Genomic DNA, 25,863 nt, shown 5'->3' with positions numbered 1-25,863 from the left:
GAAGCAGGCTCCAGGCTCTGAGCGGTCAGCTCAGAGCTCAACGGGGGGCTGGAACCCACGAACTGTGAGATCCTGACCTGAACCGAAGTCAGACACTCAACCGACTGAACCACCCAGGCGCCCCCAGAGAAAACACTTTTAAAAAGAACCCAGAAGTCAGATCTGGAATGGGATTTTAAAAAATAAAGCTTTTATGTCCCGCACTGGTAGTTTTGACAATAAAATCGCACAGCAAACTTAGGGTCCCCTACAAGAAGTCTTTCCCAGTCTGTGACTCCTGGCACATCCCCCCAGCACACACATCCCCAACAGCTGATTCTCTAAAGACGTTTCAATGAGCAACAGATAAACACACACGCTGTTTATGAGCGGAGGTCTCATAAACCCAGAGCAAATATTTACAGCTGATTCATAAACCTCTTAAGCCTGTAAACATTTTATCAGGGAAACCCTGACAACCTCCCTCCTCTGCGAAGGCACCAGTGGGAAGCATTTTTCCCCACGATGTCATGAAAACAGACCATGAAATGCCACCAAGGAAATTTCACCACTTAAAAGAAAACAGGCATATGCTCATTAGCGGCCATCCAGTTCTGCAAAACAGAAGGCTACTTATGCGACCAACATATTTATTTCATAACAGACAGAAAAGGAACACTAATCGTTGAGGTGCAAGCCACTTGACGGTGAAAAATGGAATGAACGAACGGCTCACACACCTTTTTTGAGGTAATCAAGTCCTGGGTTTTGATTTCACTGTCTGAAATAAGGCTGCCTTTGCAAGGCTGACTATTAAAAGTCCCTGACTGCTAACTACCCAAATAAAGGAGCATCGGCAGGTTTGAAGTGAATAAAATCTTAACAGAACACGTTCCCATGTGCTAGGTGTTCTTCATAAATAAGGGAAGAGAAAGGAAGGCATTAAGTCTTTGCTATTTCACCTGCCGATAGTCTGGTCACACCATCACAAGGTGTAAAAAATAGTTCCAGGGGCGCCTGGGTGGCGCAGTCGGTTAAGCGTCTGACTTCAGCCAGGTCACGATCTCGCGGTCCGGGAGTTCGAGCCCCGCGTCAGGCCCTGGGCTGATGGCTCAGAGCCTGGAGCCTGTTTCCGATTCTGTGTCTCCCTCTCTCTCTGCCCCTCCCCCGTTCATGCTCTGTCTCTCTCTGTCCTAAAAATAAATAAACGTTGGAAAAAAAAAAAAATTAAAAAAAAAAAATAGTTCCACAGAGTACGTTAAATAGACACACAGGACGAACGAAACTCGGCTGGCCAACACCAATCCGAGGGCTGAGTTCACGGCTGCAGGACGACCCCAGGGAAGCGGGGACAGTCACTGAGCACAGAGGTCCTCACCCCCGTCTGACCACCCAGGCGGCCAGAGAGATTTTTTTCAGAAGAAAGAAAACACATAAAAATTATCCAATCACCCAGCTTGGTTGGGAAGGACAGTAACTATTCTAGAGAGAGGGGTTTTTTGGTCTTTTCTTTGTTTTAATTTTTTTAATATTCATTGATTTTTGAGAAAGAGAGAGAGAGACAGAGTGTGAGTGAGGGAGGAACAGAGAGAGCGGGAGACACAGAATCCGAAGCAGGCTCCAGGCTCTGAGCCGTCAGCACAGAGCCCAATATGGGGTTTGAACCCACAAATGGTGAGATCATGACCTGAGCCAAAGTCGGACACTTCACCGACTGAGCCACGCAGGCACCCCGCTTTTTTGTTGTTTTTTTTTTTTTTTCAACATTTATTTAATTTTGGGACAGAGAGAGACAGAGCATGAACGGGGGAGGGGCAGAGAGAGAGGGAGACACAGAATCGGAAACAGGCTCCAGGCTCTGAGCCATCAGCCCAGAGCCTGACGCGGGGCTCAAACTCACAGACCGCGAGATTGTGACCTGGCTGAAGTCGGGACGCTCAACCGACTGCGCCACCCAGGCGCCCCTGTTGTTTTTTTTTTTTAACAGGGAACATTATTGAGTCACACAGCACCTGTTCCCAGCACCAAGCGTAAGAGAGCTCTATTTTTCTAATAAGAATGTTGAAAAGCCTGTGGGACTCCACTCAGTGTGTTCCTAACACCAAAAAAAAAAAAAAAAAAAAAAAAAAGCCAGCCCACATTTCCAGCCTAATTCTCTTTACTCTGAGGCCTGCCCGTTCTAAATGCACAACACCACTTTATCTACAGACCTCATCAGGAAATTACATTTGGCCAGCCTGGAAAACTAACGTCAAGGGGTCTATTTATCACCACGCCAGCACACTGCTCTGCTTGCTTGTATCGCGGCAGAAGCCTAGAGTTCCAGAAATCCAATTCTGGTCCACGACCTTCTCTGTGCAGCCTGTGCCGATGCCGTCCGTTCCGTCCGCTGGCGAGGCCCTTCGGTTCACCTCCCTGCGCTCATCCCGCTGACGTCCTCGGTGTTCCTGAAAGGAGGAGGACTTTTACACTGTGCCTGTTTCATTTACAGGACTCGAGTGCCGGTCGGAGTATTGTTTGGAGCTTTCCTTAGGAAAAGAGGCAAGTGGAAGATGACAAAGCTGTTCGTGAGATTCAGAGTCCACTGGTTGGCGCTCGAGTTCTCAGTTCAGAGGGATGGACCGTCCGGACGAGGAATGGACCGTCCGGACGAGGAATGGCATCCACTCGGCGTCGGGCGTGCAAACACGAAATCAAAACCCCCGGGAGCAGCCGGCGGAGGCTTCTGTGGTTCGGCCCCGTCGCGCGGGCAGAGAGGAGCTGTGGGCACCTACGGGTAGTCACGTGCTGGGGAGGTACAGGCATGTGTCACATCACACGTGGGGAGAGGGGCCAGCAGACAAGAAGCTGGGTGGTGCCGGCGCCCCAGAAAGGGTGTGTGCGCGTGGAGAGGGGGTACGCACGTCACATTTATGTACCAAGGGTGACTTCCCCCTGCACGGAAGTGCAGGGACAGCCCAGTGTCACCGAGCACCGCATCTGGAGCCTCAGGATGCCTGCGGTGAAATCCAGGCTCCAACACAAGGGCCAAGTGACTTCTCCCTGTGGTCCAGTGGCCTCCTCTCTAAAACGGGGATACTGAAAGCAGCTCTTTCGCTGGGTCATGGAAGGGTAAACGGAGTCAACGTACAGAAGGACCTGAAGTGAGTGCCTGCCATACAGTTCGAACTCAGGATCACGTCCCCAGCTGTCCCAGGTCAACGTAGAACCAGCTGAGGAGCATTGAACGAGCCTTCTCCTGTTCTTCTGATCCATAAGTCTCGTCTGAAACGCCTCTGGGCAGAAGAGCCTTGTCACCAAAATGATGTGCTGTCCCTAGTGTGTCACGCCCGAACCAGATACCCTCCAACTAGGCCACCACCGAAACTGTCTTAGGTATCAACAGCTCAGAGGGGCCCCACTTGAGAAAATCCGCTTCCTGACGACTCATACCGGAGTAGGTTCTGAGCAGTCGAAGTGTGAGTTTCTTCCCCAAGTCGGCCTCTGCTCGCCACAGAGAGTTCTATTAGACGTTGCTTTAAACTGATTTCTCCCCCCAAAAAAAAAAAGAATCAACACATGCAAAAAATAAAAAAAAATAAATACATAAACTGATTTCTCCTTTAGGGGTCCACCTTTGTGGCACCACCTGTAAGTCTCCCCCATGCATAAGAGCTTATGGGAACCCCAAGGAGAAAGGACAGATCGGCCAGATACGAGGGGAAAAAAAAACTCTGGGACCACAATCTGCAAATGCTAACATAATTCAGAGCCACTCAGAACTCCTACTTTTTTTTTTTTTTTTTTTTTTCAACGTTTATTTATTTTTGGGACAGAGAGAGACAGAGCATGAACGGGGGAGGGACAGAGAGAGCGGGAGACACAGAATCGGAAACAGGCTCCAGGCTCTGAGCCATCAGCCCAGAGCCCGACGCGGGGCTCGAACTCACGGACCGCGAGATCGTGACCTGGCTGAAGTCGGACGCTTAACCGACTGCGCCACCCAGGCGCCCCAGAACTCCTACTTTTTTTTTAAGTTTAGGTATTTATTTTGAGAGGGAGAGAGTGTGCATGAGCAGGGGAGGGGCAGAGAGAGAGACAGAGGAGGAGAGAGAATCCCAAGCAGGCTTCATGCTGTCAGCGCACAGCCCAACGTGGGGCCTGAACTCACGAAACCGTGAGATCATGACCTGAGCCAAGGTCAAGAGTCGGGACGCTTAACCAAATGTGCCACCCAGGCGCCCCAGAGCTACTGTTCGTTTTAAACATCCTGACGTCTTATACAAATTAGGCCGCATATGGCACACGAGCAAGGAAGCCCCCATGCAGTGAGTGCCGTGTGACGGGCTCGGCCCAAGCACACCGCGGCCAATGACAGAACGAATCTCGCGCTTCCCTTTCATGGAATCACCCCGAAGGAAACGTAGGATGAGTAATTTTCCTGACACTGTGTTATTATTACCGCTGGGTTTCAAAATCTACTTCAGCTAGAGAGATCTACTGCAGCTACAAGAAAATGAAAAGCTAACACACGGTTGGTTTTTAAACAGTTTTGAAAACACACCTTTAGAAATGATGCGGGAACAGACATCAGATGTGCATCCAACGAAGTCACGGTGAAAGCCCAGGGAACCGTAAGTGGAAAAGTAACCCCTTTCAGGAAACGTAAGACAGACTTTTCTACAAAGCGTATTTGTACTTAAAGAACATCAAGCCTATAGGATGGAGTTTCCTCAGGAAGGAATTTCCATACTTCCGCTGTGGGACAAGGACTCAACTATGCCTCTGGAAGTTTCCTCACTCTGGATTTCATAAAGAAAAATCACAAGGGATGGGGGTGGAGGACTGGGCTGATTCTGAAGGAGACGCTAACATCTTTCAACATATTTAGGCAATAATCTCAGGGGGGTTCCAGATTTTTTGCAGATAAAGATACAACTTGAGAAATGTAATGTAATCAATTCGATGATACCAAGCAATCTGTAATTCTGTCATTGACCGCAGTCATCAAAATATGGAGATGAACTTCGTGACTTTTCTGGATAACGGTCAAATCTCCCACTGAATTCAGGATCAACATTTTGTACATGAATTCACCACAGCAAACGTTCGGGATCCAGACAGCTGAGTTGCCCTTATTTAAGCTGCTGTAATGCAAATACAGCAATCCTTTGAAAAAAAAACAAAAAACAAAAAACCACTAGTGTCTTTTTAAAACGGATTCCTGTGTAAGTATTTAGAAAAACATGCTTTCTAATAAATTCACTGATTAAATATTAAAATTCAATCAAAGACTGGCTTGGTGTGCTTTGGTTTTAGTTTCCTTTTTTTTTTAATTTTATTTTTTTAATTTTCAAAATTTACATCCATGGGGCACCCGGGTGGCTCAGTCAGTGAAGCGCCCGACTTCGGCTCAGTTCACGATCTCACGGTTCATGGGTTCGAGCCCCACGTCAGGCTCTGTGCTGACAGCTCAGAGCCTGGAGCCTGTTTCAGATTCTGTGTCTCCCTGTCTCTCTGCCCCTCCCCCACTCGCGCTCGGTCTCCCTCTGTCTCAAAAATAAACAAACATTAAAAAAAATTTTTTTTTAAATTTACATCCAAATTAGTTAGCATCTAGTGCAACAGTGATTTCAGGAGTAGATTCCTTGGTGCCCCTTACCCATGTAGCCCATCCCCCCTCCCCCAACCCCCTCCAGTAACCCTCAGTTTGTTCTCCGTATTTATGAGTCTCTTTTGTTTTGTCCCCCTGGTTTTAGTTTCCTTAAAGGGAGACAGACCTCACCACGCACTCACATGACCTAAGTTCTTTTCCCATTAAGGAGTTCTCGGAGAGACATGCTGAGGTTCTGGAGAGGGGAGAGAAGGCGGGGACCCCCAGAGCTGGGGCGGACCTGCTCTCCTGCCTCTCTGGGCACGTGGGAGACAAGGATGGCTTTCTCACCTCCCTTGCAGTGGTGCCCACACATGACAGGTTCCGGTCCAGAGGTTCTGAGCGAAAGTGAGCCGCGTCTTCTGAGTCGGAGCATTTCACTGTTGACTCGGGAGCCCCCAGCCCCGCCTCCCCCGGAACAAAAACCACCACCCGCACGTGGCGCACCCTAAGACCGTGTGCAATGAGTCAGCGAGGGAATGCCCGCTACCTCGCCTGAAATGGCATGAACGTAACGTCGACATTTACGGGGTTACCCACTGAGATTCTGAAGGGATCCGTCACTCCGGTGTCACCTGCCCCTCTCTGTCCAGCATCGGGAATACTGATTCTGCACTAACTTTCAAGAGGCCGCAGGCTGACGAACAGGACAGCAAATCCTAGCAACGGGCAACGTGAGAGACCTAGGAACGTCTGCCCTGCTGTGCCCCGAACATCTTCGGGGAGACACGGGTCACTAAATCGAAGGGGTCAGACAGATGCAGAAAAGAAACTCCTACCTGAGTCGAGCCCTCCATTACCGTTCGCTGAGCTCTGCTGTCTCTCCAAGGGCGAAGACAGTGGGTCTGGCATGTTGGAAACTGACAAACCGCTCTCCATGCCTAACGAGTAAGGGTCCCTCTTCTCTTAACGCATCCTGCAGGAAGGATCACCTAAGGGCAACCAACAAAGGAAAAAAAAAACAATCAGAGGCCCTTGATTATCCTTGGTTTATAGAGGCTCCAAAAATAACAGTATCTGATCAGTGCTGTTGCCCTGTCATTATAACACGCAGGCTCAACGGAATGTTGATGATAGAAAATACCAGAAACAAAGACTGAGGAGTACGCGTCCACACACAGGTCCCAGCTTAGTGAAACCCACCGGTTTTCCGTAGGGCACGATCGTCACTGAGACGAACACACTTCTCACCAACACCATCTACGCGGGGAGCCCCAATCTACCTCGGCACGGCTGGCAAGACGGTCCGCCACCCACCCCTGTGCTCCCCTCCCGCGATGCCGTGAGGCGGCAAACCTCCGAGACGTCTGCTGTGTCCCCAGCACGGAACTTCCAAACCCACTTAAAGTGCCAACGTTCACAAATGCGCTTTTTGACCGATTAGACTTTTCCTCCAAGAGCACGGCTCGCCTTCACTTACTCGCATGCCGCGACGACCGGTGGGAAAGCGGGGGGAACTACAGGTGCCTCTCGCAGAACCTACAGCTGAGCTCATTTCCGTTACATCCCATGGAAGGGCCAGACACGACACCCCCCGGGGTCGCCCGCTGACCCCGCTGACCCCGCTGGCGGTTAGACACAGCCGTGTGAGGCTTCTAAATCTTTCACTCACTCAGCATCTGCTTTTATCTCACGGCTAGATGGAAGTTCAAATCGGCAAAAGGGCAAGGATGGATGAAGAAAAGGATGGCGCCCCTCTACCTACAAGCAGACTATTTTGTCACTCCCACACAGTAAAATACCTTTTAAGGATACCACGCACACACACACACAAACACACACACGCGCACACGAATACACGCATCCCTTTTGGTGCTCTTCGGTTTACCTTCCTGGAACATTATTTTGAGGTTTTGTCAAAATTACAGGTCCAGGAAAGGGTACCAGCCATCTGTGCAAAGGCGGGGAAAAGGCAGAAAGCTCTCACAGGAGGAGACGGGAAACGCACCAGGTACGTGGTGCTGGAATTGAATCTCGCTGTATTTTATTATCCACCTGTTTATATAAAATACTACACCAGACACTGTGAGGGGAGGGGACTCCAGAGCCACCTCTCGATCAAAACACAAAGGAAAGAAAATACCTAGCATAGAGCAGGAACCTAAAAACTGTCTAGGCTGGGTCTCAAGTGGCAATCTGTGCATCTTGCTAGTGCAAAGGTAAGGACACGAATAGGAAATGAAATGACAAATTACCAGGCAAATGCAAACCACTAGGAGATTATCTCTTATTCGCTCCACACTCTCCGAGCAAGGGTGCTTATATTTTCTGGAGCAAAATGAGAGGGGACGTGGTCTGAGGGGCAGACGTCAGGACCAGCGATACGATGTAAGCCGGGCCTGTCCGGGAAAACAGGAGAGCCCTGGTCAAAAGGCGGGGTACCAGACCCAAAATGGTTTCTGTGGTTTGTTTACAAATCACATAAAGGACAGGTAAATACCACGCCCTCACCGCAGCGCTGTGTGGGGCAGAGAACACAAGGCAAAGCAGTCTTAATCCTGCCCTCCAGCACAGACTAAGACAGACGGTGCAAGAAACTTGGGTGCATACGGGAACAGCTTAAACCTAAGTAGAAACTGGATGTGTTTTTCTTTAAATAATCTTTTTAAATGAAGGATTAAATAAAGGAATCCGTTCAACAGATAGATGGGTGCCAAGATTATTTAAAATGGAGGGCATTGGCAAAGCCAGCACTTTAACATTGAGGCTGGCTAATTTTACCCCACCGACATCAGGTTGCTAAAATAACCTCACGATGAGAGGCAGAACTGCATTCTCCTAGGAGAGTTCTTTCCCAATCGCCATTACAACACAGATTCATGAATTTATGGGGAGCCACAGTCCTGGGTATTTCGTCCCCCTCGCGCTGCACCCAACAGACCAGAGAGTGGAAGAAGAGGCCACCAGGGCGACTCACAAGCTCTCGTGCCTGGATCTTACAGTGGATGGCAGTAGTCACCGGTCTATCTCTAATGTCACTGGAATGAAGGAGCAATCGCCGGTGCAATCTGCAGAAAATTCAGGTGTTGAAAAGAAAGCGCGGCCATCCCACCGGGTGCCCAACTGTCAACGATGACGTCAACAAGCAAGCGCGGCTATCCCACCAGGTACCCAACTGCCAACGATGACGTCAACAAGCAAGCGCGGCCATCCCACGAGGTACCCAACTGCCAACGATGACGTCAACAAGCAAGCACGGCCATCCCACCGGGTGCCCAAATGCCAACAATGACATCAACAAGCAAGTGCGGCCATCCCACCAGGTGCCCAACTGCCAACGACGATGTCAACAAGCAAGCGCGGCCATCCCACCGGGTGCCCAACTGTCAACGATGACATCAACAAGCAAGCGTGGCCATCCCACCACGTGCCCAACTGCCAACGACGACGTCAACAAGCAAGCGCGGCCATCCCACCAGGTGCCCAACTGTCAACGATGACGTCAACAAGCAAGCGTGGCCATCCCACCGGGTGCCCAAGTGCCAATGACGACGTCAACAAGCAAGCGTGGCCATCCCACCGGGTGCCCAAGTGCCAACGACGACATCAACAAGCAAGCGCGGCCATCCCACCGGGTGCCCAACTGCCAACAATGACGTCAACAAGCAAGCCATCCCACCAGGTACCCAACTGCCAACGATGACGTCAACAAGCAAGCGTGGCCATCCCACCACGTGCCCAACTGCCAACGACGACACCATGTGCCCAGCTGTCAACGACGACGTCAACAAGCAAGCGTGGCCATCCCACCACATGCCCAACTGCCAACGACGATGTCAACAAGCAAGTGCGGCCATCCCACCAGGTGCCCAACTGTCAACGATGACGTCAACAAGCAAGCGTGGCCATCCGACCGGGTGCCCAAGTGCCAACGATGACGTCAACAAGCAAGAGCGGCCATCCTACCGGATGCCCAACTGTCAACAACGTCAACAAGCAAGCATGGCCATCCGACCGGGTGCCCAACTGCCAACGATGACGTCAACAAGCAAGCGCGGCCATCCCACCGGGTGCCCAACTGTCAATGATGATGTCAACAAGCAAGCGTGGCCATCCCACCACATGCCCAACTGCCAACATGCCCCCACTTCAAGAACACATGCAGGGAGCCCACAAGGTTAAAACACACACCCGCTAGCAACGATGGAAGTTTGTGTGTGAGTTTACAGACCACCGGATCACCTACACAGGGACACAATGCCCACCGACTCCAGGGGCATCCAGACGGCACAAAGAGAGGGGCAGATGGGGCACACTCTGGAAAACACTGCCTCCCTCACAGCGATCCACTGGAGTCTGTCAGGGGACCACCAAGAACTGGGAAGGCAGAAGGATGAGCCCCTGAAGGTATCGGGGGTGGGACACTCGGAGCAAACAGAGTACCACAAACCGCCTGCACAGAGCGCACCACCATGGTAAGCTGGTAAGTGACAGGAAACACCACGGACGCAGAGAAGCACAGGCGAGCAAGACGTGGGAGCCGGGATTACCAAGATGATGGTCAGGCAGGACCTGAGCAGGTGCTGCCTGAACAAACTCAGGGCCGCACTCCAGCAAGAGGAGAAGGTTCTGCCTGAGCGAGGACCCGAACCCCTGCGCTCCACTCTGTGGTCAGGATTTCATTCATTCATTCATTCATTCATTCATTTCACCAGGGGGTGAAAAGATCAGATCTGTTCCAGGAAAGTCACTCTGGCAGCTGGATGCCAGGCAGACGGACAGACAGGGACAGGACTGAAAAAAAAAACAACGTGGGTGCAGGTCTGAACTAAGACAGCAAGGGAGAAGAGAAGGAAGGAAGCTCAGGGTGTATCTGACAGATGCAGCCCAGGAAGCCCCAACATTAACAAAACACAATCTTGTCACAGCTGGAAGGCAGGTTCTTAGAAGAAATCACTTCATTTGCCACAGCCAGTCCTCCACAACTAATGGGACCTAGGCAGTGCCCGTGGAAATAAAAATTAGAGGGGGAAATACGCTGACTATGAGAATGACAGACCATTTCACAGAAATTTACTTCCAGTGGAGTCTGTCGGGGGAGCAAATCTTACTGGTGACAGCTGGCCCAGAAGATCTGCCAAATGAAAACAGGATTGTGAAAAGCAAATCCTTTTCCTGACTACAACACCAGAACCCCCCCAAAAGGCTATTTTTAAAAGGAAGTGTATTTCATTCTGATCTTAAAATATATATAACTTCAAGACCAAAGGTAAAACTTTCTATTAATGAAAGAACTTTTTTTTTTTTTAGACGTGAAAAGAAGGCTGAGAAAACCGGGTTTTTAAAGGGTAACTTCCTGTTTTTATAATACACCTGTGATCCAGTGCAAAGCTATTAATCCTATCATAATTGGCTCTTCTTGTCTCTAAAGTTGTTGAACGACAGAATTATAGTAACAGGAGCATCTCACAAAAGTTGTCTTGGCTCAGTGATAAGAACAGTGAACTTGGAAAGGAATAAGGTCACTATCGAGCTGTGTGACCTAAGCAAATTACTTAACCTCTCTGTTCCTCAAACTTCTCATGAAGGCATAATTAGAGTAAATCAATGGCCCTTTGAAACCTAAAGTTCTGGGGTGCCTGGGTGACTCCATCGGCTAAGCGTCCAACTCTGGATATCAGCTCAGGTTGTGATCTCGTGGTTCATGAGATCGAGCCCCAAGTCGGGCTCTGTGCTGACAGAGTAGAGCCTGCTTGGGATTCTCTGTCTCCCCTCTCTCTGCCCCTCCCCTACACATGTGAGGATTTCATTCCAGGGAATTCACTCCTTCTCTCCCCCAAAATTAATTAATTGAACTTCAAATCTAAAGTTCTATGAATCTATCAAGGCTTTTTTTTTAAGTGGTAATGGTTTATTTGCTGCATTCATATTACCCGTTTATCTGAAAGAAATTTAATATAATCAGCATCCTCCCCCTGTAAATTCTTTTCTGCCTCCTCCAATCATTTGGAGAGTATTCAGAGAAGGTTAACTAATTTTAGCATAAGGCAAGCAAAGTCCTGTTAGGACGAAGATGGGCAGGGAAGGACACTCACTAGGTACTATCCTAAAGCTAACCAGGAATTTATTAGGGGCTTTTACCTAATTTGAATTAGTTGCAGACCAGCAAGATCCAATAGAATTTTCCATACCTTGCATGGTCCAACACAGTAACCACCAGCCACACGTGGATCTCAATTTTAATTTTAATTAATTTATAAGTCCTATTGGCTGTCGTCTTACAGAGTACAGCTAGCCCACAGCACAGACAGGCCAAAGTTGACTATATCTGAATTTGGAGCATGTCCTATATACCCATCAATTCTTGGCTCCATTAAAAAAGTTTTTTGTTTTTTTTTAGTTTTATTTATTTTTGAGAGAGAGAGAAAGAGGGAGGAAGGGAGTGCCAGCAGGGGGTGGAGCAAAGAGAGAGGGAGACACAGAATCCGAAGCAGGTTCCAGGCTCCCAGCTGTCAGCACAGAGCCCGACACCGGGCTCGAACTCACTAGCTGCGAGATCATGACTTGAGCCGAAGTAGGATGGTCAACCGACTGAGCCACCCTGGCGCCCCTGTCTTAAAAACGTTTTAATTTAACGCCAGCAAGCTAGTTAAAAGAGAACACAGGAATTTTAAAACCTAGGGAATTTCACAGAGACTTAACAGCTTCCCCATGAGCCTGCACAGATACTTTATAACAAACACTGTGATGTAGCAGGTTTGTATAGAACGTGCGGCATTTCTGTATCGATCTAATTTCAAAGAAGAAGCGATCTAACAAGCTAAGTTATGTGCATCGCACTAAAATCACTTCCTGTTTTCTTTCATCTATACATTCAGGGAAATCATTCCAACTCAAAAAGGTAGTCAGACATCAAGTGTTTCTGGGAAGGGAAGAGGAAAAAAGTCCACAAAACTGACTATTAACACATCAGTCAAGTATCAATGGCTTATCTGATACTTATTAAAGGGGGAAACGTTTGCTAAAGTTTTTTATGACTTCGTGGGGATTTAGCTCCATGCATTCTCCCGACCAGCCACTATCAAAAGGTCACCGAGGACTGTCAAATAAGACATCGATTTAAACGCACCGAATCCATCACTTCAAATAGAACTCAAGGGTAACATTATAAATATCAAAAAGAAAGCCACCTGGATGAGTGGCAGATTTAAACCTTACTTTAGAAGGACAGGTAACAAGCCTTTTTTAACCCAGGCGACTACAAAACGTACTTATTTGGGCGAATGACACATCCCATTTGCCCTTTTCCAACAACGTTTACTCTTTCCTTCCCACAAAAGGTACACGCACACTCTGCAGAAATCTAGGAAAACAAAATTATAAAGGAACAAGTTAGAATCACTCGTAATTCTAACACCCAGGCACAACCATTTCTGCGTGTATAGTATCCCTTCCTGACGGCTTCCCTGTGGCGTTTGAGTGCAGGCAGAATTTAGAAACTCACGTTTCGTTGACCATTCCGCAGAAAGCACATGTCCCCACGTCATTAAACTTCTTTGAAAACACGACTTGAAATGGTTGTGCAATCTTTACTATAACAATCTATTTACCATTCCCCTCCTACTGACCGTGAAGCTGTTTTTTATTTTTCCCCATCATCAACGGCGCTGTGCTAATCATCCTGGGCCCCAAACCCTACTGCGTCTCTGAGCCTTCCTTCACACGGAATCCCAGAAGTTAGATCAGGGGCCAAACTCAGGAACACATCTAAGCCTCACGATCCACGCTGCTAAAACACCATCCAGCCTGCCAGGCCCCCTTCTTCGCTTACAGAGAGCCTCGCAGTGACGACAGAATGAATCTGAGATGGGGCGTCTGGCAGCCTCAGGAATTCGAGCGTGCGACTCCTGATCTTGGGTCGTGAGTCTGAGCCCCCTGTTGGGTACAGAGATTACCAAAAAAATTAAATGAACTTTGAAAAAAAAATAATCACTTAAGAAACAAAAGGGAATGTATCTGAACCCAACCTCCTCCGGGTCCATCAGGGGTGTTTTGTTTCCCCTTTTTCAATGTGACATCAACCAACAGCATCATGCCATCGCAACATACGGTCCTCATGTGAAAAGACTGTTCATATCCTTCCCACATTTCAATTCTGTTGGTATTTCATATAATTTTTAAAAATTTTTTAATGAGTATTTATTTTTGACAGAGAGAGAGAGAGCGCGAGCAGGGGAAGGACAGAGAGAGAGGGAGACACAGAATTGGAAGGAGGCTCCAGGCTCCCGGCTGTCAGCACAGAGCGCGACGCGGGGCTCGAACTCTCGAGCCGTGAGATCATGACCTGAGCCAAAGTCGCACGCTCAACCGACTGAGCCACCCGGGCGCCCGTAGAGCACCCACTCTTGATCTCAGCGTCATGAGTTCAAGCCCCACACTGGACGTGGAGCCTATTTAAGAAAAAAAGAAGAGGAAAAGGAAGAAGAAGAAGAAGAGGAAATCGTCTTGCATTGTAAGTAGTGTTCCTTAAAGAATTCCAGTTATCTCAGTTTCATTTTACAAAGTCAAGCTTTGCTACACCCTCTGCCTAAGTCAGGCCAGGCTGTTCTCCATCAAAGTGTAGCAAGAGTGACGATTTTATGAAGAACTCATCCCGTTGACTCTTCCTAGGGGAGCCATTCTCCTAACGGATCTATGTATCTGGACACACCTTTTTTCCCAGGTCTCTTTTCTCAAATAGCAAGAGCGGAATGGATCGCGCAAGCTCCAGGGACTCCTCCCATGGTGTCCCTCATTCCTAGCAACGCCCTTGTCCTTCAAATCCCTCGGGTGACCGCTTTGGTGTTCATCTCCGCGCCTCTGATAACACGTCGCTTATTAACGTCTCAGTTTCCGTCATTGTCAGGTAAGGCGCTGGCACTCAGCCTGCTCTCCCTCCCTCCCGCCTGCCCTTCCCCTCCTGACAGGCGTGATTCAGAGCAGCAAGGCTCTAAGCAGATGCCCCAGCCGACCCCACAGCACCTTAGGATGCCTCCCCTTCCTCAGACAGCTCTGCCTCTGCTCTGCCCCGATCCAGACTAACTGCCTTCTCTGCCGGGCTGGCAGGTGCCATCCTGAGACCTGGCCTCTGTCTCTTTTGTAGCACATCCTGCCTTCTGGGTCCCACACCTTCCCCGTTATCAGTTTTCTCTCTTGGGATGAGGCACGTTCCCCACCACGTTCCTAGGAAAGGATTTAGGTGGGAAACATTGAGGTCTTGCGTGGTTGAAAATGTCCTTACCTACCCTCCCATTTTAACCAACAGCGTAGGCGGGTAAAAAAAAAAACCCCAAGCTGGAAAAGCATCCTCTCTCAGAGTTTCGAGGGCTTCCTTCCACATCCTGAAGCTTCCACGGGAGAAGTCGGGCAGCAGCCCAGTCGCCGGGGCTTCTGAGGTTCTGAGATTTCACAGTGGCGTGTCTATGGCAACCCGCCTGTGGTTTCGGGGCACACGGGATTCTTTCGAGTTTGAAATTCATGTATTTCGGTGCTAGGATATTTTCCTGAATTACTGCTAAGTTCTTCCTCTCTGTTTTCTGTTCTTTCGTTCAAAGTCATTCAAATGTCGGACCTCCTCGATCTCAATTTTCTCTTTTATGCTCTCTTTCCTTTTTTATTTTTTTTAATATTTGTTTTAGAGAGAGAGAGAGAGAAAGAGAGAGAGACAGACTGCGCGCGGGGGAGGGGCAGAGAGAGAGGGAGACACAGAATCTGGGAGCAGACTCCAGGCTCTGAGCTGTCAGCACAGAGCCTGACGCGGGGCTCGAACCCACGAACCGCGAGACCATGACCTGAGCCGAAGTTGGACGCTCAACCGACTGAGCCACCCAGGCGCCCCATCTTTTATGTTCTTCTAATGTACCACCCCACCTAGACTGTACCATCAGCTACTTCCTCCCGCTCTTCTGTGGAGCTTCCCAGTTTAATTTCAGAAAGGTCTTTTGAGGGGCGCCTGGGTGGCTCAGTCGGCTGAACTTCTGACTTCAGCTCGGGTCACGATCCTACGGGTTTGTGAGTTCGAGCCCCACCTCGGGCTGTCTGCCGTCGGCACAGAGCCTGCTTCAGGTCCCCTGTCCCCTGACCCACGCACCCTCGGTCTCCAATAAATAAACATGAAAAACATAAATAAACAGACTCCTTTTAGATCCTCGTAATCCTCCCCATTCCCATCCTGTCCCGGTTCTGTTGCCTCTATTCCATCCCTGTGCTGATCCATGATCTTTCTTTAAAGACCTCTCTTCTCGCCTCCGTGAGAGAAGTTCTTTTTCTCTCTGTTGGTTCCTGGTCTCTGCATTTGCCTGTTAGGCGCCTTGCTCAGAAGGGACGTGACACTTCGGGGTTCCTCCCGTTCAAGAGGCAAACCGGAGGGGCTGGCTGGCACCTCTGGGCGCAGGTGAGGGTGGGACCCGGGAACCCGTCTGGAGGCCTGCGGGGGTCGTTCCCGGAGGAAACCCCCGCGTCTCCGCTCGCAGGTTGGCCGACACACTGGAACAAGTCTCCCGTATCCCGCTACGGCGGGGCTGGGCTCTCTGCCTGCTGTCACTGCTGGGCAACGGAGCCTCCCACACCCGCTGTCTCCCTTCCCCGCGAGGAAGCAGGTGTGGCTCCACGAAAGCTCTGCCTCCTAAATCCGAAGTCACAGAGGCGTCCGGCCCCAGTTTTAGATTTCCGCCGATGAGAGCCCGTCAATCCCTGTCCTCCCTTCCTCGCCCACGACTGACCCATACACGAGTTGTTCATCTTGATTTTGTTTTCTTAGACACGATCGGTGTCACACTCTCGCCGTGCCCCGATGGAAACCATAATTATCCAAACGCAGGTGAAAACGTGAAGCTGTTCTCTGCCGTCACGGGGCTGCCTTAGCATCCGCCACCCCTCGCGTCTCCTTCGCCCACGGGCAGGGGCCAAAGGCTCGCTGCTCCCACGGGCTCGCTTTCGAGAACCGCGTCGTGTTAACAATAAAAGAAACGGCGCGTTTCTTTTCAAGTTACCCGCTTATCCACAGACCTTTCGAACCAACCCGCCCTGGAGTAGAGTTTCAAGAAACTCGCGGTGTCCCCAGCTAGCAGACTCAGAAAGTCAAGTTTGCTACTCTGAAACGGGAAAAGGTTTGCGGTTGCTTGTTCTCGTCTCGTGACTCAGAAAAGAGAACCTCCGCCCGATAGGAAAGAACACGTGAAGGCCTAAACTCAAAGCCTACAAAATTCCAGACCCGCGCTAGCTGCCCGTGCACATCTAGCACGGCGAAATCACAGCGGAACACGGCCTCATTTCATGCTCCGGGAATCTGAAGATGAGCTCAGGACACCTCACCTAAGCTTAAGACCTTTCCAAATATTTCCATAAGAAATTCCAGGGCTGACGGCAGCCAACGGTTCCCACAGTAACATCCCGTGTCTTCTAAGCCACGGTTGTGACCGTCACCTCTGAACCTCCCAATCCGACGGCACGCGTCACTCGAGGGCAGAAGAGCGAACGCAATCTGGGGTTACAAACGGGCTGGGGCAACGCGGAAACACAGCAGGCTTCCGTGCTACCTGCTCAAGAGAGGAGAAAACCCAACGAAAGGGCACACGAGCCGTGCACCGTCTCAGGGGTTCACTTACTGGCTGTTTACCTACAAATTATTTCGGTAGCGTTAGCCACTTATTTACCATAAAGAAGGACGAGGCCTCGAAATACGCAGCAGAATCGATGATGCAACAACACGTCTTTGCATCAAGGTAGCGACGAAGGGTTTCGTGCACCCCACATCTGCCTCCACGCCATGAACGTGCAACACCGTCCTCGGGTTGGCATACGACTGACACCAAATACTTCACACAGAAGAGCCTGGTAGAGGCCTTCCTAAAAAAGCAGGCGTCTTAGAACGAGCACAGACATCATCCCACTCAGCCCTGACCTCTTCAACAAACCCCGGGGTTTCCCTGTCACCTGCGAAGACTGGAATGAATGAGAGCATCAACCCGAGTTTCTAACAAAGCCGAGCAGCCTCCCACTTTACGGGAGACTTGTATCTCACGGCATACATCCACGCGTAGAAGGCATTTTCGGTAAATTAGCCCACGCGTTGTACGCACAATCCTTAAGAACTCAAAAAGTAAAGAACTCTGACAAGGGATCCTTGTGTCGGCTAGACACGCATAGATAATGTCTAATAATCAGTGCCTAATTTTCTGAGGGGGTTTTATGTATTCATTACTCCAAGCCGCACAGATGTATGGCAACGATGCTTGAGACATACCGCACACTTGTAAGCGTGTAAAGAAGCACCTCCCGGAAGGCAGCCTGGAGAGCTGCGCAAGCTCCCTGGGGATACACAAAGCAACTAAAGAGCATTTCAGGTGTTTACTTGAAGCCATGGATATAACCATAAAATTGGGCATAAATCAAATTTTATAAATCACATCATCTAAATGCATGAAGGAGGTTTCCTCCAGTGGAGGAATATCATTATGCAAAGCCAGTAAAAACACCCTAATTTACCTTGATTAGGACACAACGTGGGAAATGTAACGAACCCTGCAGGGATCGCAGGAGACCTGGGCTTTGCACCCGAGTGTATGCCTGGCCTTCAAAACACAGCCAGCAAGCCTGTTCTCATCTGCAAAACGCAGGGACAATTCCAAAAAGTCTCCTCTCCCAGGCACACATTTTAGGCAGTCTGGGCCTTCACCCACCTTCCTTATTGAAACTAAGAGTACGTGGGAGGAGAAAATAATACAGCATCCCCTTCAAGGGAACAGAGACTCCAAAAAGGAAACCCTACTCCCATGGTCTGAGCTGGATCCCAAAAGCTTTCATAAAAAGAGAGGAGTCAGCGCCTAAATGCCCAACTGGCTACTCAAGAGACTTAACCTGATAAACTGCAGAGAAGCACTGAAGTTCGTGGCAACAAGGGGATGAACGGGAAAGGTGTCCTGTGCTCTCCAGCTAGCCGGGAAGAGACAAGCATACTCAGTTCAAGGGTTTTTTTATTTTTTTTTTTTATTTTTTTAATTTTTTTTTTCAACATTTATTTATTTTTGGGACAGAGAGAGACAGAGCATGAACAGGGGAGGGGCAGAGAGAGAGGGAGACACAGAATCGGAAGCAGGCTCCAGGCTCCGAGCCATCAGCCCAGAGCCCGACGCGGGGCTCGAACTCACGGACCGCGAGATCGCGAGATCCCGCGAGATCGCGAGACCGTGACCTGGCTGAAGTCGGGCTTAACCACTGCGCCACCCAGGCGCCCCAATGGGTTTTTTTAATGTTTGTTTATTTTTGAGAGAGACAGAGACAGCACGAGATGGGGAGGGGCAGAGAGACAGAGAGGGAGACATAGGATCCGAAGCAGGCTCCCGGCTCTGAGCCGTCAGCACAGAGCCCGACGCGGGGCTCGAACTCACGAGCCGTGAGATCGTGACCTGAGCCGAAGTCGGACGCTTCGCCGACTGAGCCTTCCAGGCGCCCCGGACTTTCAAAGCCCCTTCTTAACTACACCACATGGCAAATGAAGGTTGACAAGTACAAGTGACAGGAATAAAGACAAACGTGTGGGATGACAGTGCAGCGCTGAGTGACCACGGGTCACTTGTGGCAAATCGGGGTGCGCAAAACAGGATCCACCTCCAGCGATCAACACGCAGCCAGAGGCTAGAGCGGTGATTTCACATGTGGTGTTCGTCCGTGTGCAAATAAAAGAGTTAAGTGTGATGAAAGCAGAGGAAGTCTAACTTCGTGAGTTGGGATCAAGAAGGATATTAATGCATAAACGAGTGGGCTGCCTGGAAAAGTACACGCTTGCACTCAGGGCCTCCGGTCACGCTGATGACGTCTGTCCTCCCGTTCAGACTGCACGGGCTAACTACCTCCAAACCCTCATCCTCCTCCCCAGGGGCCTCCATCCTGAGGCTCCTCCTTCCCTCTTTCCCACTTCTCCACCCTTCGAAAGGCAAATCCGGTCTCCCCCCCCCGGCAGGAGTGAGGGCAAACAGCACACTGATCCGAGCGAAATGTGCTTGGTCCTCCAACCCCCTCGACTTTTTCTGTCCCTTATCCCCACTCGTCTTATGCAGCGTTTCTGCAAGGTCTCCACGGGGCTGGAGAAGCAGCGTATCTCCTTCAGAAAAAGCCCCCACGGAAGCCTGTTTGGAACAGTCCCTTAGGGATCGCTAACCTACGTCCTGCACCACAGGCCACTTATCGAGTGCTAGATCCCCTCTTCTCCTGCTGCCCAGGGAGCGTCTGTGCTTAGCACACACCCAAGACGATGATGACTGGATACTCAAGATGACCTCTACTGAAGAGTGTTTGTTTTTTTCTAACCCACCCAGAGGGGAACATCCTTTCCAACATGGAGGTGAGAACAGAACGATGGCGACAAGGGCCAACCTGTCCTTTGCAAGGGTGAGGTATGCGTATGCACCTTAGGAAAGAGTCAGAGACGTGTTGTCTTCTCTAACAAAAAGATAGGGCATTTGTCACAAAACCGTAAAAATAAACGTGTTTTTAAGTTTTGCTCATTTAAGTAATCTCTACACCCTACACGGGGCTTGAACTCACAGCCCCGGAATCAAGAGCCGCATGCTCTTCGGATTCTCTGTCTCCCTCTCTCTCTGCCCCACCCCAGCTGTGCTCTGTCTCTCTCTCTCTCTCTCTCTCAAAAATAAATAGGCATTAGAAAAATAATAAAAAATAAAAGAGTTGCATTCTCTTCTGACTGAGCCAGCCAGGCGCCCCACATGGCCTTTACCGTTTTTTTTATTTTTAAGTTTATTTTATTTTGGAGAGACAGAGAGAGACAGAGCACGAGCAGGGGAGGGGCAGAGAGAGAGGGAGACACAGAACCTGAGGCAGGCTCCAGGCTCTGAGCTGTTGGCACAGAGCCCAATGCGGGGCGAGAACCCATGAACTGTGAGATCATGACCTGAGCCGAAGTTGGATGCTCAACCCACTGAGCCGCCCAGGTGCCCCCAGTACTTAAATATTTAAAAGTGTAACAGAACCATACACATTTTTGTAATTAACTCTTAAATTAAAAAAAAAAATTGTTTTAAATGTTTACTTATTTTTGAGAAAGACAGAGACAGAGTGAGCGGGGGAGGGGCAGATAAAGAGGGAGACACAGAATCGGAAGAAGGCTCCAGGCTCCGAGCTGTCAGCACAGAGCCCGACGCAGGGCTCGAACCCACGAACCGCGAGATCATGACCTGAGCCGAAGTCAGACACTTAACCAACTGAGCCATCCAGGTGCCCCGGCCTTTACCTTTCAAAGCCAGTTGTACCTAGCAAGAATTCTATCTGCCATCCACTACAGGAAAAAAATCAAAAATTCAAAATGGAGGATTAAAGGAAAGTGACTTAGCCAAGGTCACACACAAAAAACTGAGCCAGATCAAGGGTTCTGAATTCCCTAGACTGGTTCACTGTACCCATCAGACTGTAGGCTATCTACATTTAGTGCACTTCCTAAAAATTACATATACATATACATATACGCCAAGAACAAATTTCCATTAAAATCCTGCTACTTTGATTTGGTGCAAAACTTGACTTTTTCTCCTGAGCTTTAGAGGAAGTGAAATTAGTTTCTACTGGTAAACAGTAAAGAAGCTTTGATGGCCAGCTTCAAGCCTGAGGTCAAGCTCATCGCGTGACGTGCACATCAGCCGACCTGGCCAGAGTGAGCACAGTGCTTCCCAGGCCTCACACTTCAGCGTGCTATGGCACAAAACAGGAACGTCCTAAAAGACCAAAATGCTAAGGTGCATCTAGAAGACGATGCTCATTGCTGGCCAGCACTACCTAGAAAGGAAAATTCTAGCTCTCTTCCCCGGCTTCCAATTTATTCTCACTTACGTTAGAGCGGGAAGGTCTTTCAGAAAGGAGAGAAAAAAAGGAAACCGGTGGGTATGAAAGCCAATTATTTTTTGAATTAAGCCGAAATTTCGGAAGTGCAGCACCTTCCCAAACTTTTAGTGGTTGATTGACAAGTCAGGGAGCCGCACGCTATCCCAACCCAGAAACACTGAGTAGTTTCACTTCTCCATTTTAAAGACGGGGATTCAGCTTCGTTTAAAGGCTTTCCTCTTTCACGAGGATCCAAAATAAATACAAACAGAAATGCTCTGGTCTTACCTGCATTTCAAATCAAGCACATTAAAAGAAAACAAACCTATTTATAGGATCCTGTATAACCTTTCCAAAGACTCGATCTCCGTATCAGTAAAATAAAGATAAGAGCACTCCCCTATAAAGATTAAGGAGGCTAAAGCATTTAAAGTGCTAGGCACAGCGTGTCACATACAGTAATTTCAGTTTCAAGACAACGTAATACCAGGATTCAATTCCTCAATCTCTCTCACTCCACCTTGCTAGCAAGTTACTCAAGCTCCCTAAAGCCTCAGTCTCATCTGTAAAGTGGGGTGATATTTCCATAACCTAGATGAAACAGAAACACAAAACTGAGAAGCACAGGGGCCGAAACACATTTCAGGCTTACAAAGGCAAGTACTTTTATTTTCAACATTATCTGGAATAAACTGCTAATTCCAAATCTTATTAATTCCTCCATCCTTCCGTCATTAGTCCCTGGACCTACAGATCCACATGTCCGGTTTTTAAACGAGCACCTACTGAAATTATACTTAAGATGACACTGTGTGAGAACTTGCACTCGGCATTTCAGACTCTTGCATTATACCTTATAGTGATGCGGGATTCATACTTCACTTTTAACTGAAATGGAATGGAAAAAAAAAAAAAAACTTGCTGAATTTAGGAGAAAGTAGACAAGGTAGACCTTAATAATTTTTTTTAAGATCATTTTTTTCAGGGGCGCCTGGGTGGCTCAGTCGATTGGGCGTCCAACTTCGGCTCAGGTCATGATCTCACGGTTCGTGAGTTCAAGCCCCGCGTCAGGCTCTGTGCAATCTGAAGCTTGCTTCGGATTCTGTGTCTCCTTTTCTCTCTGCCCGTCCCCCACTTGTGCTCTGTCTCTGTCTCTCAAAAATAAATAAATGTAAAAAGAAAATTTAAAAAAAAAAAAAAGATTATTTTTTTCAGGGCACCTGGCTGACTCAGTTGGTGGAGAACGTGTGACCCTTGATGTCAGTCAGGGTCATGAGTATGAGTCCCAGGCCGGATGTAGAGATTACTTTAAACAAAAAGTTTTTTTACTAATAAGAAAAAAGATGATTTTTTTTTTTTCTCAGCCAATAAAACTTCAGGGGGAAAAAACAAAAATCCCAGGATAAAAATCTCTTCCACTCTCCCAGTCCCACCAGCTCCAAACCGGTCTTGTACAGTCAGGGCTGCTAACATTATTTGCCCTACAGAATTCACCCTATGCTTTAACAAGCGCCGTATCTACCGAAATGTGTCATTTTTGTTTTTAAGAAAATCAGAAAGAATGAAACAGAAAAGCACAATGGATTCTTCGCTTATTCAGTGTCAAAGACATCTATCTCATCACAAGAATGGAAACCTAAGTGACAGAAAGTAAAACTTTTTGATTAGTGAATGTCATCTTGTCAAAACACAAGGGGCCCTAACTATCAGTACATGGTGAAATATAATCACGTTCTGAAATTCACCAGGGACGCCTGGGTGGCTCAGTGTGTTAAGCATCTGACTTTGGCTCAGGTCATGATCTCAACGCTTGAGTTCAAGCCCCGAGTCGGGCTCTGTGCTGACGGCTCAGAGCCTCGAGCCTGTTTCAGATTCTGTGTCTCCCTCTCTCTGCCCCTCCCCTCCCCAAAAAATAACCAGTAAAAAATAAAATAAAATAGATAAAATTCACTAGGGTGCTAACCAGATGGGGAGTGTGATGCTAGCATCTTTTAATCAGAATACCACTGAAATGATCATGCAAAACTGATCCTTAAGAATTTTATTTGAGGGCCACTTGGGTGGCTCAATGGGTTGTGTCCAACTCTTGATTTTGTCTCATGTCATGATCCCAGGGTCATGGGATCGAGCCACATGTCAGGCTCTGCAATGACAGCTCGGAGTCTGCTTGGGATTCTCCCTCTTTCTCCCTCTCTCTGTACCTCTTCCCCTCTCCCCTGAACTCTAAAATAAAAAAAAAAAAAATTTTTTTTTTTAAAGAATTTCATTTGGGGGCACCTGGGTGGCTCAGTAGGTTAAGCTTCCAACTTTGGCTCAGGTCATGATCTCACAGTTCATGGGTTCGAGCCCCTCATCAGGCTCTGTGCTGATAGCTCAGAGCCTGGAGCCTGCTTTGAATTCTGTGTCTCCCTCTCTCTCTCTGCCCTCTTCTACTTGTTCTCTCTCTCTCTCTTTCTCTCTCTCTCCCTCCCTCCCTCCCTCTCAAAAATAAAACAAAACATTAAAAAAAGAATTTTATTTGGTAACTTCATATCCTTGTTATGCAAGTTCTAAATTGAATACCTTCCCTTATTTATAATATACAGTCCTGTCTTGTTTACACTAACTTCAGCCAATGTTTGCTTTAGCCAATAAGATCATTTGTCTTCTGCGCTGTCCATGACACTTCTGGTTTTACAAAGAGAGGAAATACAGTTGACTCTTAAATACTGTAGCTAAGACCAGAGTTTATATTTCTTTTTGTGTGTGTGTTTATTTATCTTTGAAAAAGAGGGAGAGAGCCTAAGCAGAGGAGGGCCAAAGAGAAAGGGAGACAGAGAATCTAAAGCAGGCTCCGAGCTGTGAGCACAAAGCCCGACGTGAGGCTTGAACCCGCGAACCTTGAGCTCATAACCGGGGGCCAAAGTCAGAGGCTCAAGCGACTGAGCCACTCAGGCGCCCAGAGAGGAAGTACAGTTGACTCTTGAACCGCACAGGTTTGAGCTGTAGGTCCACTGACACGCAGATTTTTTTTTTTTATAAGACATACCACTCTAAATGTATTTTCTCTGGGGCACCTGGGTGGCTGCGTCGGTTAAGCCTCCGACTTCGGCTCGCGTCATGATCCCATGGTTTACGGGTTTGAGCCCCGCATTGGAGTCTGTGCTGACAACTCAGAGCCTGGAGCCTGCTTTGGATTCTTTGTCTCCCTCTCTCTCTGCTCCCCTCCCACGCTCACGCTCTGTCTCTCTCTCCTTCAAAAATAAATAAGCATCAAAAAAAAATTTTAATGTATTTTCTCTGCCTTATGATTTTCTTAATAACTATTTTCTTTTCCCCAGCTTTCTGTATTGTGAGAATACAGTGTATAACACAGAAAATACATATTCATCAACCGTTCATGTTACTGGTAAGGCTTCTTCTGGTCAACGGCAGGCTTTTAGTACTTAAGTTTTTGAGGCGTCCAGTTACCCAAGGCTCTTCAACTGAGACTGGGGGGAGTTGTTGCCCCTAACCCCCACGTTGTTCAGGGCTAATCGTACTGCCTAGTGGCCCAACGTAAAGAGCAGGGATGGAAAATGCAGCATCGGATTGGGTTCCTCCACTCACTAGGCTACCAGCAGGCTGCCGTCACCCACCCACGCTATAAAGACTACTGGATGAGGTCCCTGTACTCACTCTGTCTGCAATGGTGGGGTACAGAGGGCTATCTGAGACGGCCCCTCGTAGTCCGAGGAATTACTAAAACATACTCGAACCAGGTACTTCTTTGTGACTTCTATTCAAAACCACAATGACCCAGCCCAGCCCATGCTATCATAGGGATTACATGCAAAGGCCGCACTGGCGTGTTCCTCGATCTCAACACCACACCTTTTCCAGGGCATGAATGAGACGTGCCCCCACGTGGAGCCTGTGTCACTCAACAGCGACAGCACTTTAACCCTGAACAGTGAACTACAACCCAACTACCTTCGCAAACCTCTTCTGGAGCCACCGTCACCAAGGCCAGGGTAACGTTTTTACCATACTTCGCGGACATGGGTCTGAAAGATGAATCGCTTGGGCATGCCTACAGAGATGTGCTGAATCACCAATTTCCCCCCCAAACAGAAGCATGGAGATCTCTGAGTGAAACCCAAGTCCAAAGCACTTATTTCATCAACAAGGAAGATGAGGCTCAGAAAAATACAGTAAGTGGTCCAAGGTCACACAGCTAGGCAGAAACATCTCTGAAATAGATCCCCGGCCTCCTGGTTCTGTGTTCTCCTCAACGCAATCAGGCGGTTAGATCCTGGGTCACCAATGAATGCACAGCTTGGTTTGTTACGACAAGTATAACTTCCCTAATTTTTTTTCCTAATTGCAGAATGGGGACAGTAAGTTGTTATTGGGGCAATATAGACAAGAACGGCTAAAACAAAACAAAACCAAAAAACACAAAACGAGTCTTGAATTACACA

The 25,863-nt window shown here is 48.5% G+C and overlaps 1 protein-coding gene across 7 annotated transcripts in view; it reads right to left on the bottom strand.

The window, feature by feature from the left end:
* Positions 1–25,863, bottom strand: part of SFMBT2 (Scm like with four mbt domains 2) — a 230,042-nt gene that overhangs the window by 198,663 nt on the left and 5,516 nt on the right. For all 7 annotated transcript variants that reach the window (XM_086715006.1, XM_086715007.1, XM_086715005.1 and 4 more), the window contains exon 2: positions 6,391–6,543. In XM_086715006.1, coding sequence (XP_086571132.1) covers positions 6,391–6,490 — 100 coding nt within the window. In that variant the 5' untranslated portion in view covers positions 6,491–6,543. The remainder of the gene's footprint in view (positions 1–6,390; positions 6,544–25,863) is intronic.

The sequence above is a fragment of the Puma concolor genome, chromosome B4, assembly GCF_028749965.1.
Source record: "Puma concolor isolate L17-30 chromosome B4, mPumCon1.1.hap2, whole genome shotgun sequence".
In the NCBI taxonomy this organism is placed as follows: Eukaryota; Metazoa; Chordata; class Mammalia; order Carnivora; family Felidae; genus Puma; species Puma concolor.
Note: the sequence above shows the minus strand (reverse complement) of the source record. Positions and strands in the feature narration are given on the sequence as shown.